The sequence below is a fragment of the Podarcis liolepis genome (assembly GCF_965112155.1).
Source record: "Podarcis liolepis genome assembly, chromosome: 2".
Lineage (NCBI taxonomy): Eukaryota > Metazoa > Chordata > Lepidosauria > Squamata > Lacertidae > Podarcis > Podarcis liolepis.
Window position 1 is genome coordinate 47,618,011 of NC_139555.1, and position 22,150 is coordinate 47,640,160.

At 38.6% G+C, this 22,150-nt stretch overlaps 1 protein-coding gene across 14 annotated transcripts in view; it reads left to right on the forward strand.

The window, feature by feature from the left end:
• Positions 1-22,150, forward strand: part of TENM2 (teneurin transmembrane protein 2) — a 795,537-nt gene that overhangs the window by 180,322 nt on the left and 593,065 nt on the right. For 12 of the 14 annotated variants that reach the window (XM_083481507.1, XM_083481506.1, XM_083481494.1 and 9 more), the window contains exon 3: positions 10,677-10,952. The exons of the other annotated variants lie outside the window; for them this stretch is intronic. In XM_083481507.1, the coding sequence (XP_083337633.1) occupies positions 10,677-10,952 (276 nt within the window). The remainder of the gene's footprint in view (positions 1-10,676; positions 10,953-22,150) is intronic. 14 annotated transcript variants of the gene reach the window in all.

The window sequence follows — 22,150 nt, forward strand, 5'->3', positions numbered from 1 at the left end:
AATCTCCCTGGGGCCCGGGATCTTTAGGGTGTTGTTATTTGTAGATCCTAAGGTCCTCCATGGGGCATACCAGAAGATGCGGTCTGTAAATGTAAATAGCACATTGATATTTGCAAAAGTGTATGTCTGTGCTGTTATATTACTAATTTTGTAAAAACCAAGGCGTCTAAAATCAATTACTTCTGGTACTAATATATCTGGAAATAGATATCAGCAGTACGAAATTTTTTATATTTCAACACACCTCGTGTGATAGTGTGTTTACTAAACTGAGTTTTTCTGTGTTACAAATACAAAAGCTCACTATAATAAATGCAGATTATAGAATTCTGCAAACTTTTCATTTTCCTCTAGGGGAAAAATACACCCAGCAAAACCACTCAAGCTGCAATTCTAAAAGCGATTAGTTGAAAGTGAATCCAATGGAAGCCAACTGGAGTTACTTCCAAGCAACATGACTATGATAGTGTGATATATCAAATAATTTCCATATACAGTGGTACCTCGGGTTAAGAACTTAATTCGTTCTGGAGGTCTGTTCTTAACCTGAAACTGTTCTTAACCTGAAGCACCACTTTAGCTAATGGGGCCTCCTGCTGCCGCTGCGCCGCCGCTGCACAATTTCTGTTCTCATCCTGAAGCAAAGTTCCTAACCCAAGGTAATATTTCTGGATTAGCTGAGTCTGTAACCTGAAGCGTATGTAACCTGAAGCATATGTAACCCGAGGTACCACTGTATTTCTTATTCACATTTTATTTTTAAATTTCATTTAGGTAAGTAATTTTAATTTCCCCCCATTCCTATATTATTATTACATTACACAAACAAAAGCTAATGCTAGTGAAGTTGCTAACTAATAGTGATACAATCTGCATAACGTTTAACCATCATGATTTTCACATTTCCAAGGACAACTTTGAAGGATTCAACTTCCTACACTATAGCACTTTTGTATGGGAAACAAATGTGTTCATTTCTTGTATATCAGCAATTTTTTTATGCCTCTTCCACTATGCAAACATGTATTTGAAATTGTATATGCAGTTATCAGTACAGTAATGATTATATGTGGTTCGCATGCTTTTACCTAACATGGAAGTGTTATTTGTGTAGGGCTAGGGTTATTTAAATTGGATCTCATTAGGCAGCAGTTCTGGGGGAGAATTATGTCAGGATTCTTCCAAATAAGTGTGTATAGGAATGCTGACTTACATTATCAAAGTGTTCTTTAGTGCAACATATTTCATTTGTAAACATTTTAAGGGGAAAACTAGATGGTCCGTGAAATGCATGACTGCATATAATTTTTCATGTTTGAGAACACAGTACATGCGGTTTAACTCTTTCCACCTTCCATGGTCCCAACAAAATCACACCTTAGTCTGCCAAAGCTGACATTCTACCCAGGAGGTAAGTTGCCACTGGTGCCAGTAGTAGCTCCTTTTTCAGCAAGCCAGCCCTATCATTAGCCACAGTGAAACAGCTGCCTAATCTTGGGTTTCATGAAAGGGCAGCAAATTGTTTATTTCTTTTATAATTTTTGTATTTTTACTAGCAGAAAATAAATATTGTGGGAATTTTTTCACTTTCAGAAAAAAACAAAGTGTTTGTTCGTTTGTACATTAAATTTATTGGTCGGTTATTTTTACCAAAATAACTAAGCAACTTGGAGTATAAAACAAGGAAAGAAAGAAACAGATACATTAAAACTGAAAATAAACGTAAAGGTAATTCTGTTTTGTTTTTCTTTAAAGCTTGATTAAAACAGATTAAAAATCCCTCCCTCTGAGCTTTGGTCCCAGCCCTAAATATTATCTTCATTTTCAAAGTGATCACGTTACATGTGAAAACAAATATTTTTGCTATATTATCAGCAGTGGTTTTGTAGAAACCACTGAACAACCAAAAAATAAATTAAAAATTTCAGCATATAATACTGACACTGTGTATCACCACCAATCTCATCTACTTGTGACCCTCCCAACCAAAGCCCTGCATGAAGAGATAAGGTTTTTAACTGGCACCTAAAACTAAACAAAGACAGTGCCAGATAGATATGTGCATGCAGCTAAGGATATGTGACAGTGTATAATCAGGGTGAAACGGCAAGTGGCCGAAATTTTTGTTACATTGGTTAGAGAGGAATCCCAGAAAATGTTTTTTTCTGGAAGTACAATTTCTTATGGATAATACATTTCTTAGATGCTGCTGTAATAAACACAAATTGTTCCACAACAGATTACTTAATATTGCAGCTTCAAAGGACAATCATAGTAAAATCCCTAAATCAACCCAATAAGGCCCCCCTTCATTCATTGGTCACATGAAGGGGACTCTGTGTCATAACTAGAGAGTCAGGCTGCATTGCAATGCATAGGATTCTACTGTGTTGGCATCAAGGGGGCAGGGGCACAACACCATTTCCTGGTCATTGCATAAACTCGCCTGCACGTTATTAACATGCAGTGGCCACAGTTATATGGTTAGTTTCTAAATCTTACTATGATAGTCCTTTGAAGATGCTGTTCTAAGCATATATGCCCTTTTGAAATCAATGTGTTTAGAGAGTAAAAGGAGCCATTGATTATTGCCCCTGCATGGATCTGCTATCAATCGTTGGCATATGTCAGAGTCATCCAAAATTGGTTATGAATGCAACATAATAAGCACTGTATGTAGAGTTCAACTTTTTTATATAGCTGTCTGTCACAAAGTTCTGAAGTACATTTCTTTAAAGTCTCCCTGTCTCCTGAGGAAAGGGGGATAAGGCAGTGAGTCCCTGGACAGGATCTATGACTCATTATGTCAATCAAACCCTACTTCAGAGGGGAATAAAGAGATTTGTATCTCAAAGCTGTGCATAACGACTTCTCGGCTTTTCATTTCATATTTATGAGCGGTTTACTTTGAAGTGTTTATCAGGCAATACGCAGAAACATGAGAGAGCATTGCCTGAAACCATGTTCAAGTGTCTAATCTGTTAAATGCTTGCTGAGCAGGCTAGTTCATCAGTGCATGCAATGCAAAAAAGAAAAATATATAAACTTTCTGTTTTTGAGGTTCTGAAGCAGAATATTTCTATTAGCAATATAAAAAAGGATTATTAATGCCAGGCATTTTGAAATAATTGTACCATAGAAAACTTACAAAAGCAGTTAAATCCACATTCAAACAGAAGCTAGACGAAACTTAACAATGTAGATAAAAATTACCACAGTGTGTACTCCAACACAGAATATTTAAGTTTGCAGAGGCCACCAGGCTCTTACTAATTCTATGAAAATTAGGACATCAAATAGGAAGAAATCTCAGGCTCCTTTGAGAGACATTCCTGGCATCCTATGAAAAAGGAAACACTTCCACCCTTGGTCTTTCAAGGAGATAACTGTTCCAAAATGCTTCCCATAGAGCCTGCCCTAGCTGCATATTTTAGCTATTAAACAGAAAATGATCCTAACTGAGACATTCATAACACAAGGTGAGATTAGCCATGCTATCCTAAATATGCTTATTCTGAAGCAAGTCCCACAGTGTTCGGTGGGGCTTGCCTCCAGTTAAATATGCATGGGATTGCAATGGATTACTAAGATTATTTTGCTTTCAAATTGGGCTTGTGATTGTACTATGATGGTGCAACTTAAATCATAAACTAGCAGTTCAGATCCATTCTATCTGTTTTCTAATATTTAAGTGTCTTCTCAGCAGCCCAAGTCTCATTTAATCATATGGACAGGCTAATCCATGAACTGTTAGAAGAAGGAATACCAGAGTTTAAAATTAAATAGTCCCACTGACACTCAAATAAATACAGACGCTCAAATAAGTACAAATTATTTGTCATCATAAACAGAAGGATTCTGAAATGTATGAGAGTCTTTGTAATCATCATGTTTTGGATCATGTATATTTAATTGTGTTGTCTCCTGTGTGGGATTCTGAAACCCAAACTGTATGATACACAATAACTTTGATCTTGCCATTAATAGATTTAATGCCATTAGGGTTCCAGCTAGGTCACTGATAGTTTATAGGGATGGAGGAAATACTGAATAGACATTCCCATGCAAGGGATTTGATTAGAAGGGATTTGAAATTGTTTCTGTCCCAGATCACAGTCCAAAAATGTATCCATTAGATTCTGAGTCTCAAGTTCCCCACATAGAATTATTTCAGGAAATGGAGTAATCAATGATTTATGGTAGGGACATTCATTAGTAATCATGAGAACAACTCACAAATAATTGTATCTCAAAATAAGTTCCATTCCCACATACATGCACAAACACACACACTGACATCTTTTCCAAATTAACTGCTACCCCCACCCCATCCAGTAGATGAGGTAGCAAATTATATATTGTAACATTTCCTCCTTTGTGAGGAAAGGCTACAACATTTTGGGCTTTTAAGTTTACGGAAGAAATGGGATAAAGGAAGACAATGTGATAGAGGTTTATAAACTTATGTATGGCGTGGAGAAAGTGAAAGTGAAGTTTCCAAATCGAATTTACTTCCACAAGATATAACAATGGCCATCAATTTGAATGGCTTTGAAAGAGGATTAGACAAATTCATGGAGGATAAGGCTATCAGTGATGAGTAGTCACAATGATAAAGGCTATGTTCTACCTCTACTGTCAGATGCAGTATACCTCTCAATACCAGTTGCTGGGAATCACAAGCAGGGATAATGCTGCTTAAAGGCTTCCAGGGATCTGGTTAGCAACTGTGAGAACGGTATACAGTGGTACCTCGGGTTAAGAACTTACGTAATTCTTTCTGGAGGTCCATTCTTAACCTGAAACTGTTCTTAACCTGAAGCACCACTTTAGCTAATGGGGTCTCCCGCTGCCACCACGCCACCGCCGTGCGATTTCTGTTCTCCTCCTGAAGCAAAGTTCTTAACCCAAGGTACTATTTCTGGGTTAGCGGAGTCTGTAACCTGAAGCGTTTGTAACCCAAGGTACCACTGTATATTTCTGGGTACCAGATACTGGGGACAAACAACAGAAGAAGGCTCTCACTTCATGAACTGCTTGTAAGCTACAAGAGGCATCTAGCTGGTATCTATTGGTAATAGCATGCTGCTCCAGCAACTCATTTTTATTATTTTATGTGCATATTGACTAGTGGATTAGAGTAAGGAAGTGTATAAGCTTAGTACATAAATGCAGAGAATCACATTCAGCTCCCTTTACAAGCAATATGGAAGTTGGTAATCATCTAGTAATGCTGACCTGCATCAGCATTTGTTTACTTGTGACAATAGCACATTGTACTGTGCAGATTTTGTTTAAGGAAAGGGTCAGTATACTTGTCTGTGCTCCTGTCTGTATATTAAATTTACAGATGCCAGTCATTGGCAGATAAGGCAAACAAATAAATGAATCTTACGTTAAAACAGATACACCATCTGTAGGAATGAATGTTCGAGCTCATGGTTAATTGGCTGAGTTGGTGCCAAGTGCTCCATTTTATATCACTACAATAGAAATTGACCATGAAAGCAAGGAATTATTTCACAAGGTCTAAATAACAGTGGGGGGGGGGATAAAATATAGCACACCACATTAAAAAGTGTTCCTGATTCAAAAACAGAAGTGAACAGTATAGCAGGGTAATGTGCTGTTCAATTCTGCTTATTTTGATATAATAGTATATGATTGAGGCTCTGATATCTGTGCTTATTTTATTCATAGTTATAGTCATCAGATCCCATTAATGCTCCATTCCCACTGATTTTGGAATAAGCTTTGTGAAACAATGGTCTGCCGTTTTCATGGTCTGGCATTTTTAATCTGCTAAACCAGAGGCTTTTCTCTGTTCTCTCTCGCTGCTCTTCGCCTTCTTCTTTACATAAAAAGGCATATGTCCATTATTATTATTATTATTATTATTATTATTATTAAACTACTGGGTTTTATGAAATATTTTTCCAGAACCTTTGAGTGAGCAATAACATGTGTTTTTTTATTTTAGAAATGCGTAAGTTCACACCAGTCAAATACATAGAAATATTTGCTATATAGTGATGTCAGACTCTTGTATCTTGCTCTGTAGGAGCTGTCACCAAGTTGGTGCCCTCCAGACATTATTGGACTGTAAGTCCCATCAGCCCTCAGCTAGCTGTGCTGGTTGGAGGTTGATGGAAATAGCAGTCTATTAACATCTGGAGGGCACCAAGTTGGGAAAGGCTGCTCTACAGGATTGGCTCTGTTTTCTAAAACCAGCACTAAGAGTTTCCACCCACCCACACTTCACTTTTATTACTCCCATAACCCTTTTCCTCATAACAGAGCATGCTTTTAAACTTGGTTAGCTTTTCTCTTTGTTTATGCGTGAGTCTGCTAAAATAAATAAGCCATGGCTACATGGGTGCATGGAACCTCTTTCACATACTTTGTGAGCTTTTTTGAATTTCTATGTGGGTGTTTTGCTGTGATGTCCCTGCCTTCTTAACACAATTTGTATAGTACAGAGAGCCCTTCTAAGCAAAGATCTAACAGCTATTAAAGGAAGAGAACTCTTTACCTGTAACTGGGGTCATGTTAATCTATAGAATATTTTTTTTCCCTTTTTGAACTGGCAAGTTATAAAGCAGAGCGTAAACAAGTTGTTTGATGTAACTGCATTCTACATTTCCAGCTCTGAAGACTGAAAATCACATAGACAGAAACCTTTACTTCATTCTGTTGGTTCAGTGCAGTGGTCTGTTTTGTACTAATTCAACAAGCCTTGTCAAATCAGATTGTCTTAATGAATGCTCCCATTGAATTATTTCCTGTCACCTTTGCCAGTAATTGTTATAAAAAACAATTTTGGGAAATTGCTATGTATGAATTGCCCTAATATGTGCAATGCTTAATTGAAAAGTGATTTAGAGGGATAAAATAGGAAAGACAATCTGACCTCCACTACTAAAAATTAATCATCCTTGTTGAGTATTTATGTATCATTGGTTCTATCAAACCAGCTTGAGGCAGTGTGTAAACTGGGTCACCCCTTTTTATTTTGTGGTATTCCTGTGAGACAGGTTACCCAATGAACTTTGAGTAAATTGCATGATTTCGAATGGATTTAAATCCTGGTCTTCATAGTCCAAATCCAGCATAAATGTGCAAATAGTTCTAGGAGCCTTGGGGCACTTCAGATTATTGCGTATGTATGTTTGTTTTTAAATGACCCAATGTGACCCATTAATTACCAGTCAGCCACATGGAAACCACCTTCCCATGAATGATTCCCTCATGGCAGGGTGGGTGAGGATTGACTGCCTGAGTGTTGACCACAGAACTGGCATCTAATCAGAATGGGTACTGTTTACCCATTATTAGCAGTTACTCTGCACTCAGGAAGTCAAATTATTTAAACATTACCCCAACCACAAGGGACCTGCTTCCACACCTAGTGTTAATTTTAAAGGGCTCTAGTGCCAATCACAAAATGATTTGCCAGAAGGCCATTTCAAAAACAGCTGGGATATGGGACTAGCTGTTCAAAGAAAACAAATTAAAACCATTTCAGTAGACTAGTGGAAACCCCTTCCATGAATGTAAGCTGATATTTGAATCTCATCCATAGTCTCTGAGAAGGCCAAGCCTCATGCAGTGGGAAATATTTTCATTCATTGTTCCTATCCCACCCACTGCCTTGTCTTTATTATTTGCATATCCTGTTCCTTTCTTGTTAATATAACATTCCATCTGGTTTGTCTTTTCTTTGGATCTTTTGGTCCCTGCCAAAAGGCTTCTGGCAAAATAGTTTTTGCATTTATGAACCACCCTGGACCCTATGATAAGCATCTGGACCCTATGATAAGCTGTACATTGCCCAACAAGGCAATCCAAAAAGTGTTGTCCAAGTGTATAATGTTTTATTGTATAACTTATGAATAAAGCAATTTGTAAGTTTGAAGAAATAGTCTGCTTTTCCACAAGTACTACAGATATTATATGCATAACTTAAATTATTTGAAATTTAGAATTAGCATTGGACATTTTATGCTTCTTGATGTAAGCCACCTTGATCTTTCTGGACACGTTACTCATTATTACATTGAACACTGGTATAGAAGAACTATTGGTTTAGGTCAAATGGCAGTGTTACAGTTCTGATGCATAAAGGTAAAGGTAAAGGTACCCCTGCCCGTACGGGCCAGTCTTGACAGACTCTAGGTTTCTGTGCTCATCTCACTCTAGTGGCCGGGAGCCAGCGCTGTCCGCAGACACCTCCGGGTCACGTGGCCAGCGTGACGAAGCTGCTCTGGTGAACTGGCACCAGAGCAGCACACGGAACGCCGTTTACCTTCCCGCTAGAAAGCGGTACCTATTTATCTACTTGCACTTAATTGTGCTTTTGAACTGCTAGGTGGGCAGGAGCTGGGACCGAACGACGGGAGCTCACCCCGCCGCGGGGATTCGAACCGCCGACCATGCGATCGGCAAGCCCTAGGCGCTGAGGTTTTACCCACAGCGCCACCCGCGTCCCTGTTCTGATGCATATTTCAGTTTATTAGAATAGTTAGCTTCTTATCTCAGGAGCCATGTGCATTTTGCCAGGCATTTAATTTTCAAAAAGCCGAAGTGCCTGAAAAAGCAAGTTCTTTATTTCTTTGTCCCATTCATTATAGTTCCAGTGATGACATACAAAATAACAAGAGGAGTCATTAAGTTCATTTCAGGCATCAAGTGTTACACTATTTTACGTCAAAACCAAATGCTAATTAGGGTGTAAACATCTGGGCATTTAAAGGATATTAAATTCTACAGCTTATCATTAAAATATATTACTGCATTTATAAAACAGCTTATTTAATGTATTCAGAATTTGATTATGTTCATGTTTGCTTTTGTTGCCAACCAAGAAGAATACATTTTAGATGTTTTGATATTCTCTGCTCATTTCAGGATCACTTAATAGTAGACTTCTTTCTTCATTGTAGCTTCATTATCCCCTTCAATTTTTAATAAATAAGCCACTTTTACAGATACATTTTCCATGGATATTGGTGAACAAGTTATGATTTTGCTTTGCTTGCTGAGTTTATAATTTTCAAATTCTTCATGTACAGTACTCTCATTTTCCATTGTTTACTTTAAAAGATGAATGCATTTGTGCGTGCATGCGTGCATGAACACTTATTTCGAAATATAAATATGTGAATAAAAATCTGTTGATTTTGTGCTTGTACTGTATCCACATTTCCTATTTAAGTTTCATAGCATAAATTTTTTTTTAAGAGATAAACCAAATATGTAGATAGAAACATGCATGCATACACAAAATGCGTAAAGCCTACAAGTTGCCATCGCCGGGAGTCTTTGGCTAACATATTGAGTTTTAAACACTGATCATTGTCAAAATAAATAATAATAATTTCCATTCTGTGCCTTCAAACCTTATTTGCAGTGCTTTTCTGCACACTCAATGGAGAACAGTGTTTCAAAGATGAGCAATATCATTTCTCCTCTCCTCTCCCCAAGCACCCCCAATGCCCCCATCAGTCCTAGGGGGGTCAAGGGAAACCCCAAAACAGAGGGCAGGAGGAGGAGAGCTAATATTCTGTCAGACAAGTAGAAATGATTTTAATGATGGAAAGTTTGTGTTAGCATGAAAAAGAATTCTTCTCTCTGTATTGGCAGACCTAAGAATATAGAAATAAAAGTTTTAACAGAGTCAGTTTTCTGGTTTAAGTGTTATTTTAATAATAGTGTTTATTAGTTATTTGAATAACTAGTTATTTGAATAATGGCAATTGAAAATAAGTCATAACAGCTGTACATATACAGCATACTGTATATACATACATACGGAACATACTTTTATTTCAGGATAGCTATTGTTGCTTGCTGTGCTACATTTCAATATTATCTGGGTAGGTATTTGCTTATCACTAATAAATTATGTCTATCCACTATTGATATTAAGTCTGGAGCTGTCAATTTCTGGAATAACATGTGTGCAAGCCTTTGCAATTCCCTTTTATTAATTAGCATTGGCTGCCATCTTCTTACACATGGGTCGGCACACTAAGGCCCAGGGGCCGGATCTGGCCCAATTGCCTTCTAAATCCAGCCCACAGACAGTCTGGGAATCAGAGTGTTTCTACATGAGTAGAATGTGTCCTTTTATTTAAAATACATCTCTGGGGTATTTATGGGGCCTGCCTAGTGTTTTTACATGAGTAGAATGTGTGCTTTTATTTAAAAGGCATCTCTGTGTTATTTGTGGGGCATAGGAATTCGTTCTTTCTTTTTTAAAAAAATATAGTCCGGCCCCACACAAGGTCTGAGGGACAGTGCTGAAAAAGTTTGCTGACCCCTGTTCTTACAGAATTCATAGGAGTCAGTGGTTTTTTAAACATCCACAAAAGAGAAAAACATTGCATACACATGATAGCGAAAGTGACATGTTACCATTTAGGTATCCAGCTGTTTTTACTGAAGTATTTATGGACCCTGCAACTCTTGAAAACACTTTTTCCCCCATACATGTTGCTATATTGTTCTGCCTGAACAGCCTTGCCAATATCTGCACACCTAGTTCTATACATGTTCTACATAAATGGAAAGGTAAAAAAAGGTCTGTTACTTTAATTTTCCAATAAATTTACATTTAAATTTAAAAGTGCTCTCAGGTTTTAATTATGTTTTTCCCTTCCTATTTTTTCCCCTAGGAACTAACTTCACCCTTGCTGAACTAGGAATCTGTGAACCTTCTCCCCACCGAAGCGGCTACTGTTCGGACATAGGGATACTTCACCAAGGCTATTCCCTCAGCACTGGGTCTGATGCTGACTCAGATACAGAGGGAGGAATGTCTCCAGAGCACGCCATACGGCTGTGGGGGAGAGGGATTAAATCCAGGCGCAGTTCCGGTCTGTCAAGCCGTGAAAATTCTGCCCTTACCCTGACTGACTCTGACAATGACAATAAATCAGATGAGGAAAACGGTAGGCCTATTTCTCCCATAAATTTCATAATTTACATCTATAGGTGCATATCTAGGATCAGGTATTTGCTCTATAATATATTATAAAAGTTTTTATTTGCCCATTTTCCTTGTGAAATAAACATGTTGCTGCAATCATCTCAGTCATAGGTGAGCAACTGGCAGACCCGTAGTGCATCTATTTTAGTGAATTTGTTTGTTTTACAGGAACAAGTTTGGTTGTTGTTGTTGTTGTTTGCTTTTGCAGCTATTAGATCTTCCTAGGAATTTATGACAGGTCTCAGTTTTCCCAAAAGTCACATTTCTAGCCCTCGTACAGAGGTTTTGGATAAAAGCAAACATATTTCGATACAAAAATTATAAACTACATTTTTTAAAAAAGCATTTCAAAACTGGACTGTGTACATATGACTGTCTCAGGCCACTAAATTGTATAAGGCTAGCATTGGATTGAAGTCATATTTGGGTAACTATGTCAGAGATTTTTTTTATTTGAAAAACACAAAAGGTGGTTAGCCCTTGTTTTCTTTTTAAAAGTCTTTAGGAAAATAAAGGTTTCTTGTGTGTTATGCATAGCATGAAACTGTTTAGACACATGTTAAATTACAATTGTACAAGCAGAGGTATTAACGTTTTAAACATCTTGCTTTCCTCTTTGAAAAATCTTGTTTACCACAAGAAAATCAATGTTTTTTCACATCACCGATTTTTATAAAGTTTGGAGCTATATTATCATACAGATTGACAGGTGCCCCACTGGTTCAGTACCACTGCATGGACACTTACAAAGCTATCATTAATTTCTCACGCTTGTGCCCAGCAATGGCTTCCTACATAATAAACACTGTGTCCTTCAGATCCAAATCAATAACTTGTTAGGTATGCACCTTTTGAAAAGGTATAACAAGAGTCTATACTGTAGGAAAAAGCAGACACACACAGTGCAAATTTGCAAGGCACATGGGCTCAGTTGTTGTTGTTTTTCAAATGAATTTTATACATGGGCACCTGCCCATGTGAACTGTCATTGTGATGAATAGATTTCACTGAATCTATTTCTAATTCTTAGGGTTTTTTACTGCTATGGTTCAGCTGCTATATTAAACACACTTAAAAGCTGTATAAAAAAACAAACCCTGGCATTTTGATACTGAATGCTAATCACAGATTATATCATTCCACTTCAAAATAATAAACTGTCAATTTTCTTTTGGTATTAAATCAATTTTGGCACTTTCCTGTACATTTGCAAGTAGCTTAGTGGAAGCTTAATTGCAATAAATCACTCTAACATGAATATTTTCAACACTGGTGCTAATTCTAATTCACATTCTAGGCTTACAGGATGCCTCTTCACTTTTAGAGCTTCTTAAGATTGAATTCCATTTAAAAGTAGAATTTTATGAACATTGAAGTATTACTAGCTTTGAAAAATGTGTTGATTAACTGAAGTAATGTTTTTAAATTTATATTATATATATATATATATATATATATATATATATATATATATATATATATGTAGGTTTTGGTGTCTTCGGGTGTCTTCCCGTGTAAGAGTTGGGGTGTCTAGGCGACGTTTCGACGAGGTCTCACTCGTCATCTTCAGGCTGGTGCTTTCGGCTTCTTGTTACTGGAACAGAGCAAACAACTAGCCGTCTGGAGAGCTGAAACTGAGACCTCACATAAGACAGACAGACACACCAACAAACTCCACAAACTAGAGAAACGCCAGAAGCCCAGCCACCCTCCACAACAACCCATGAAACAAACAGTACATAACATATCAGACAGGATCCTCACCTCAACTGAAACCAAAGTACTCTCCAAAGGTTTCAACTTTGCAGTCGCCCCGAGACGCATCCCCACGGAAAACATCATATGCGGAGTCGAAGCTAGCCTAACCAAAATCAACCCAGATGAAGCCAATAAAATCAGACTTGAAGTCACCAACATCCTCTGCTCCAGCAAACCACCCAGAAGCAATTTACACAAAGAAGAACAGAAAGCACTCACCAACCTGAGGAAAGACAACAACATAATCATTCTCCCAGCAGACAAAGGTAATGCCACTGTTGTGATGAACACATCGGACTACCAAGCAAAACTATCAAATCTACTCCAAGACCCTACCTACCAACCTATAAAAACAGATCCCACCACCTATCTGGAAAAAACCACCAAATCCAAAATAAAAGCCTCTCCTATCAGTGAAGAAATCCAGCTAAGAATCATCCCCAGAGAAAAATCATCCAGATGCCCCAAACTCTACGGTCTCCCCAAGATACACAAAGAAGGAACACCACTCAGACCAATAGTCAGCTCCATAGGCTCACCTCTACAAAATCTCGCTAAATTTCTCGCTAAGCAACTTCAGCCCTATGCAGAATCCATCGCTTCACACGTTACTAACTCCTTCCAGTTCATAGAAACAATAAAGAAGCAAAACCTACATCCCGATGACCTACTTGTGAGCTTCGATGTTGTATCTCTCTTCACACAAGTGCCCATCAATGAAGCCTTGACAGCCATTCAAAACAAATACAATCCCCCCGAATACATCCTGGACCTGACCAACCACTGCCTAACCAACACGTACTTCATCCACAATGGACAAAGATACAAACAGATAGAAGGAGCACCTATGGGATCACCCCTCTCACCGGTCATCGCAAATTTGTACATGGAACACTTTGAAACCAATGCTTTAGACAAGTCAGAACACAAACCCAAACTTTGGCTCAGATATGTTGACGACACCTTTGTAATTTGGCCACACGGGAAAGAAAAACTAGATAGCTTCCTCACATATCTCAACAGCCTACACCCCAAAATACAATTCACTATGGAAATAGAAGCCAACAACCAACTTCCCTTCCTTGACGTCCTAATCTACAAAAAACCTGATGGCTCCCTAGGACACACTATCTACCGGAAAAAAACACACACCAACCGCTACTTACATGCACAATCACACCACCACCCTGCACAAATAAACTCCGTAGCCAAGACTCTCATCTCCAGAACCAAACGCCTGGCTGACAAAGACCACTTGACAACTGAGTTACAGAATCTCTCAAATGTGTTAATCGCCAATGGATACCAGCAAAACAGGGTTACGAAGCTAATCCAAAAAGAAACACCCCCCAAAAACCAAGACACAGAAGAAAACAATGGCATGGCCCTCCTTCCTTATATCAAGGGCACTACAGATAAAATTAGCAAAATCCTCCATAAACACAATATCAAAACAGCCTTTTGCACCAACCAAAAAATAGCCAATATCCTCAGAAACCCCAAAGATAAAATCCAGTTGGAAAACCAAGGGGTCTATGAAATACCCTGCAAAGTCTGCCCAGCCACGTACATTGGACAAACAAACAGACGAATAAATGCACGTATCGCAGAACACAAGAATGCCGTCAAAAAAGAAGAAAAAACTTCCTCTCTTTTCCAACACATGAAAGAAACAGGACACGAAATTAATTTTGCAGATTCCAAATTGCTCTTTAACATGGAACATCACCACAAGAGAATAATCATGGAAGCCATCGAGATAGAGAAACACCCTCACAACATGAACAAGCGTGACGACACGTCCCGCCTGCCAGACATCTGGAAATTAGCCCTCCCCACAAAAACCGACACCAGAACCAGAGGCACACAGAACGCCATCACCAATCAACCACACCAGACCCAAACCCAGACCCTCTCCACAGATAAATTACAGACACCATCCAGTAGCCAAACCATAGTGGCACCTCCGGATGCTGCACCCCCCTGCAATCCCTACACAGATCTGGCTGGCACAGGGCACAAAACCACAGCTCGCCCCTATACACGAAGCCAAGCCAGAGCACAACTAAGTGCAGTACAGCCATCTTCTCAGAAAAACTCTTCACAAGCTCAAGAGGTCAAGACACGAAAGCTTTAGCAACTAATCCACACTTAATGACCCACCTAAGTGGTACTCAGAATATCACTCAAGAAATCACTCAAGATATCCCTCAAGTAATTAAGGAACAAAAGAAGAATAGGCACACTAACCTGGGAACTTCCTCTCAAAAAAAAAAAAAAAGGCTCTGTTCCAGTAACAAGAAGCCGAAAGCACCAGCCTGAAGATGACGAGTGAGACCTCGTCGAAACGTCGCCTAGACACCCCAACTCTTACACGGGAAGACACCCGAAGACACCAAAACCTACATTCCTGTACCCGTGAAAATCTACGAAAGCAAATATATATATATATATATATATATATATATATATATATATATATATATATGTCTGAAAATGGATAACCATGACGGCTTTCCAGAGTTTCAGAGACATAAGAGTAACCAAATAAAAAACTCTACAATTTTATTTATTATACAGCCACCTGGAAACCTAAAATCATTCATCTATCACAAGGTTGGGGAACACTTTTCCAGTTTTACAATTTGAATTCTAGTTTCAAAACAGTTTTAAAGCAGTGCCAAATAAAAACTAGCATTTGTATGATAAAATGTTAACAAGATCGTTGAATCTCTAGATTACGAAAGCTACATTATATTCAAAATGAGTCTTCCAAGAAAGTGTATCCTTAAAATGAATTCCTAGTTATCTGAATTCATTACAATAATAAATCAATGACTTTTTAATTTATTGTTGATGTTTCTGATGTTCCTTTCCAAAGACTATAGCCTTGTTCTTTTGACTAATTAATCTTTAGATTTCCCTCTTTACTGTATTTGCCAAGCCTAGACTATTGCCTTTGTAGACCTACATGTAAGTCTTATGGGGTCCAATTGAAGGGGGGATTCTGTAATGTTTTTCTGCCTGAGTAAAGCATTACATCCATGTGAGTTCTTTGGCAAGGCAAGCAAAGGCCTAATCTGTACTGGTCCCAGGTTGTGGAATAACCTCCCTTGTGCCATCATTGTATGCTTTCTCAACAGTCGGTCAAGATGCACATCTTACCCTAAGCCTTTGGTTGAATAGATGCTTTCTTCCTCCTGCATTGATCTGTGTTGCTGTTTTATACACTCCTGTTTTGTCATTTTGTCATTGGTTGTTTTTCAATTTTATTTGGGATTTCAGTGTAAATTGCACTTTATTTAACTGTGATATTTTTGTAACCTACCCTAGGACCATTTGGTGAAGGGCAGGCTATAAGTACAAATAAATAAATAAACCCTTTCTCCCTCTCACCTTCCCAGGTAACTTGCTGGCAATAACTAGGTTGTTGCTCTCTCCCTAGTTCCTTGAATAGGACCATGTTAGCATCACAAGGGCTGGGGACTCAGCTGTAGCACCATTCTACCAGGCAGCAAGAGAGGTCTCCAGCAAGGCATGTGCATCACTGCTCTTGTTGTTGCCATTGCCACCAGGCCTTGTAAGTGGGAGTCAGGAAAAGCTACAAGGACTTATAAGCAAGGGTTGTGAGGTTGTGAGCAGGATTTAAAAGGACTTGCAGGAGTTTGGACAGGTGTTCAGCAGGGCAGTGGGATTTGAATTCTTCTAGGAATAAACTTGTTTTGTTTTGTTTTTTGTTTGTCAAGCCTAATTCTGAACTCAGCCAGAAGGGTAGAACCATTATTAATTTTAATATTTATTACAGAGGGGACTCCTGAAAGTTCAAAGAAGGATACTGTAGTCTTTCCTTGTGTGGGTATAAACTCAATTACAGTATTTTCAGTGTGCTCAATTATCCAAACTGGCAGTGGCCAAATGTTCCCTGCTCTTGCTTTGATGCAAAAATGTATGAAAAATAGAGCATATATCGAATTGAATTCTATATTTAGAAACCCCATTGTGCTCCAGACAACTAGGGATGTAGCACCTCATCAAGAAGAGACACCTGTTAACAGTGAGTGCCTCTAATTGGTTTACCTTTAAGTAGGCCATGCTCAGCCACACTTTGGGTCCCTGCCACTGCCTCCTCTGACATCTGGTCCCTCTTTCCTTTTCCTCTTAAGAGCTCAGAACTTACCTGGGTCAGAAGAAGAGGAGTGTGGTGAAGGGAGCAAGGCTCTCCAGCTCCTTGGCAGAGCAGTACATTTCTCACAAGCTAATTGTGCTTATTTCTGCTGCCTTTATAATGTTATACAGTGCTGCCAAAGGTGTTTGCCATGTTTCAATATATGACCTGAAATATCAGGATTATAGCCTTCTCAGGGTTTCCGTCTCAGTAGGAATGAGTGTTAAGGGCACAGGCTCATATATATATATATATATATATATATGTTTTCGTAGATTTTCACGGGTACAGGAATGCAGGTTTTGGTGTCCTCGGGTGTCTTCCCGTGTAAAAGTTGGGGTGTCTAGGCGACGTTTCGACGAGGTCTCACTCGTCATCTTCAGGCTGGTGCTTTCGGCTTCTTGTTACTGGAACAGAGCCTGTTCCAGTAACAAGAAGCCGAAAGCACCAGCCTGAAGATGACGAGTGAGACCTCGTCGAAACGTCGCCTAGACACCCCAACTTTTACACGGGAAGACACCCGAGGACACCAAAACCTGCATATATATATATATATATATATATATATATATGAATTCATATATATATGAATTTCGTGACCTGAGTTTGAGTAGACACGGCATCCCTAAGAATGTTTAAAAGCTAAGCAGAAATAACCTGCAACAAATAATTTACCAGCATATTGAGTCAATTCAGTGTAGTGTGATGTAGTGGCTAGAGTACTGGACTCAGACTAGGGGATCCAGCTTCGAATCATTCTGCAGCTGTTACTCTCAATGGGCGAGTCATAGGTCACACAGCCAAACCTACTTCACAGATTTGTTATGAAAATAAAATGGGAGAATGGCATGTACTGTAAGCCATATTGTTCCAAGGGGAAGGGTGGAATACAAACAGCAAGTATGCAACAAATATGTGGTCTTGCATTATTAAATTAGGGTGAAAAACAAAACTTTTATAGTTGATGAAATTTCAGGCAATAATTGTTTTTGTACATTCAGAATTGTTTCAACAATGTTTTCCTTTATTGGAATCTGCACTGTAGGTTTTTGCACACTTAGCTGGGAAGAAATCCCACTGAACTCCATAGGAATTATGCTTTGGGTTGCTTATTCATTGTATTTTAGCATTGGGCTTTCAGTGACATAAGGACAACTGAATATCTGGTGTTGAATTTCACAAATATAAGTCATTTAAAAATCTGAATACATTAGGAAGGGCTATACGTAGTACCGGTTTCTAGTGACTTGGACGTGTGTGAAGAATAATGTGGTCCCATTGGAAAACTGAAACTGAATGCAATTAAATGGTTAGATACAGGATGCAATAATATAAAGATGTAGTAAGTATTCTGGGGTATACTGAGTTTAGTAGGAAAAGGTTGTCCTGGTGGTAAGTACTGTAAATAGGTTAATACTTTGATCAAGTAGATGATTCTTACCAAAACTATTTTTTTACTTCTTAATAGAGGCATTTTTAATTAGATTAAATTAAAAATGGTAAAATTCACAAATAAATATTTTTAAAAGGTCGCTTAAGTTTGGAATTTTACTTTTCCCTTTCAGACACATAATAACTGAACATCATTTTACAAGTAGAACAATGAAGTAAAATTCAGGACAGACTGGTTGGGTCTTGTGTTTCATTGATTAGTAACAAAGAAGCAGAAAAAATACGGTTACCATGTTCCTGAAGTTCCATTTAAATTTTATTACAAAAGAACGTGTTAAATTTGTGTTAAAGTACATAGTATTTCACAGATACATAGATTCCCCATCTTCGAATGTCTAAAAATATGGGGGTTTTTTACCAAAAAATAAGGTTTAAAATTGGGGCTTGTAGTGCTGAGGTTAGTGGTGAGGGGTGTTTTCTTAATTTGGAGTCCCCCAAAATAGGAGGCATCTTATATATGGGGGCGTCCGATACACAGAAAAATATGGTAGTTTGCTTCATGCTAGCATCCATTTAGCCCAGCGCTGAGTGTCTAATGTTTCTGGAAGTTCAGGATCAGCATATGTGCAGATAGACATCTCCTGAAGTTTGTTCCCAGCACCTGGTATTCATTGGTGTAGTGGTGAATTTTGAAGTGAAGGAGCTAATATGGCAGCTCTCATAGTCACAACACCAAGGAGAGCCAATATCAATGCTGCAAAGGAAAGTTTAAAATGCAGGCAGCTGTGTTTATTCATTCTTATATATACACACACACATCAAAGAGCAGCAGTACATGGCATAATAACCAATTTATTAGGATCAGCATGATCTCAATCCTATTCACAGTTTATTTGCATGGCAGAATGACTATGCTAGTGTCCTGGCAAGTGGGGCACTATCGTTTAACAAGAGTGGAAGGGGTGTCCGGCATGACTGACCACCAGATTGACTCTGCTTCAGCGTTTGCACTGGGCCAACATTCCTCCCACCTTGTCCCTCTTACTCCCACAAAGCAACAGCAACCACCAGAAAGCCAACCAGTGCTTCTCACTGCCTATAAATAGAGAATAATTTTACTTTATATTTTGGTGGGGTCCTCCTGAGTGAAAGGCAGGGGAAGGAGTATAGTTGCAGAATTCGTATCCTCCAACTGGCATTGTGGGATGTACAGTTGTGCCTTGGTTTTCGAACAGCTTTAGTTCTCGAAAGTTTTGCCTCCTGAACACCACAAACCCAGAAGTGACTGTTCTGGTTTGTGAACCATTTTGGGAAGCTGAACATCTGACAGGATTTCCGTGGCTTCCGATTGGCTGCAGGACCTTCCTGCAGCCAATCAGAAGCTGCACTTTGGTTTTCTGAATGTTTAGAAAGTCGAATGGACTCCCAGAACAGATTCCGTTCGACTTCCAAGGTACGACTGTACTTACCACTATTGGGCCTTGGTTTGCTACCTGTGTTTTTTTTATTAAATCAAAGTGTCAGAATGTGTCTTGTTGGGCATGTGGCAGGGAGTTGCCAAGATACTGCATCAATTTTGGTGTACATTCCAGACGCTACTGCAGTTTAGCAAACACACAGCCTAGGGTGGGGAGTGCTCTTGGATCCAGGTCTGTCACCAGAAGCCAATGGGTCCTCTGTGATAGAAGTGCTGTCCACCAACTTAAGCTGTTGTGCCAGCTGTGGCTGTTCCTGAACTAAGATAGCTTGACCACTGTATTCCAGCAACTGCTAATATCAAGACTGAATTATTGGTATGCACTCTTCATGGGGCTTCCCTTGCAGTTTGTCCAAAAGCTGAACAAACTTGCTGAATGCTGCAACACGATTGCTGACAGGAATAAGATCTTGCCAGCACATCTCTGCTCAAATATTTACACTGGCTTCTGATTTGCTACCAGTCTAAGCTCAAGTAGGGATCACATTGCCAGTCACGTGCCTATTCAAGCATTTCAGTCTGAGCAAATACTCTAGCAGATACCATATGAATGCTTTACATCTCTGAGAAGTTTGGTTTTCACTATTCCCTGTAACCCCTCCTCTTAGCAATAGGCAAGCACCCTCACTGTGTTGTTTTGGATGCCTTCTTTTATATGTACACGTACATATACAGAGTGTGTGTGTGTGTGTGTGTGTGTGTGTGTGTGTATATATATATATATATATATATATATATATATATATATATATATTTGTAACCCTGTCTAAACTTGTACAAATATTGGAGATATATCTGTATATCTCTAACTTTTGTTGAAACTATTTGTAGATTGATAAATGTTTTAAATTGTTCTATGTACACCACGTAGGGGTTATTTTATTAAGAACTTTATAAATTCATATATTACACACACACACACACACACACACACACACACACACACTGCAGAATAAACAGGTATTAAGGAAACTGTCCCCAGATGCAAAGAGAACTTGCATGGAGTCATGCATGTATTTGTCTCTACTTTATGGGTTCTCTAGTGGCACATTTACAAGGTCATTAAGTATGGTATCAAGCTCTGTCACTTAAGTGGCTCTAAATTGTTTTTCTGTCAAAGCCCTAAGGGCACTTCTGAGAGAAAATAGTTGGGGAGTGAGGGAATTTATCTACTGGAGGTGGCTAAAGGACTTGATACACAGTCCGGGTTTCATACAGGTAAAGGGTTTATGCAATTCATTGTTCAGAAATACAATGAATCAAACGGAGTAAAATAAAAATATAAAATAATCTTTAAAACATTGTGTATGTAAGATAGTTGTGTAAATAGTATGTTAAACAATTATACACCCCAGTTTCATGTGACAAAAATATCACCTGACAATGCCACAATGGCAACTGCACCATTGTATTGTATTTTGTTATATTTGTATCATAATTTTTAAATGTCAAAAGGTGACAAATACATATATGCATTTTAACAGATAAATTTAAAACTTTTAAATATCATGCACCATTAAATGCATATTTATATGTATATAACTGCTGTTATGTTCTGAATCATTCATGTGTGGTTTTCACATAAGCTTTCCCCCCTGGAAATATTTTAGGCCCAGATGTCATTATTTGTACCACATTCATGTATTCATTAGAGTTCTAGCCCCCTCACCACCCTCACACAGTCAGTAACAATCCCCATATGCTCTTGCACACAGTATCACACACTTTCTCACTCCCTACAACACACATATATCATGATCTGTTTCAGTCACTTTAATCCCTTACATGCTCACAACCATCTCCAGCACATTCATAATCACACATTTCACAGTGGAGCAAAAATGCAAAGGTAAAACAATGGAACAGTCGTCTTGTTTTCACCTCATTTTGACAGAGTAAATGTCACTGGGCAGACATGAGAAGGAGGTAACACACAAGGATGAACTTTCCTTCCTCTACTGTGCGCAAAATGCTCTGTGGACAGAAGGGCTTTCTACTGCCACTATGAATCCACAGTAACTGAGGAACTAATGGATGTTGGGGCCTCACAATAGTGACAGGTATTTGTCATTGGCTGTAAGGAATCAGTGTTTAGCAGGACCCAGCAGCTTTGGGGTTTTCAGAGTGAATTATAATGTAGCAGTGCCAACTTCCTCTTTCTAGTATTTCTAATATTTTAATATTCTGTCTTTATCGTGTTTTTAATATTCTGTTGGGAGTCGCCCAGATGGGTGGGGTATAAATTTATTATTATTGTTGTTGTTGTTGTCCCATTAAGTAGAAGGCAGGCATAGACTTATTAGCATGAAGATAAGTGATTGGAAAGTTGTTTGTTTTCCAGTAATTGCCTCCCTGGGTTTCAGCTGGT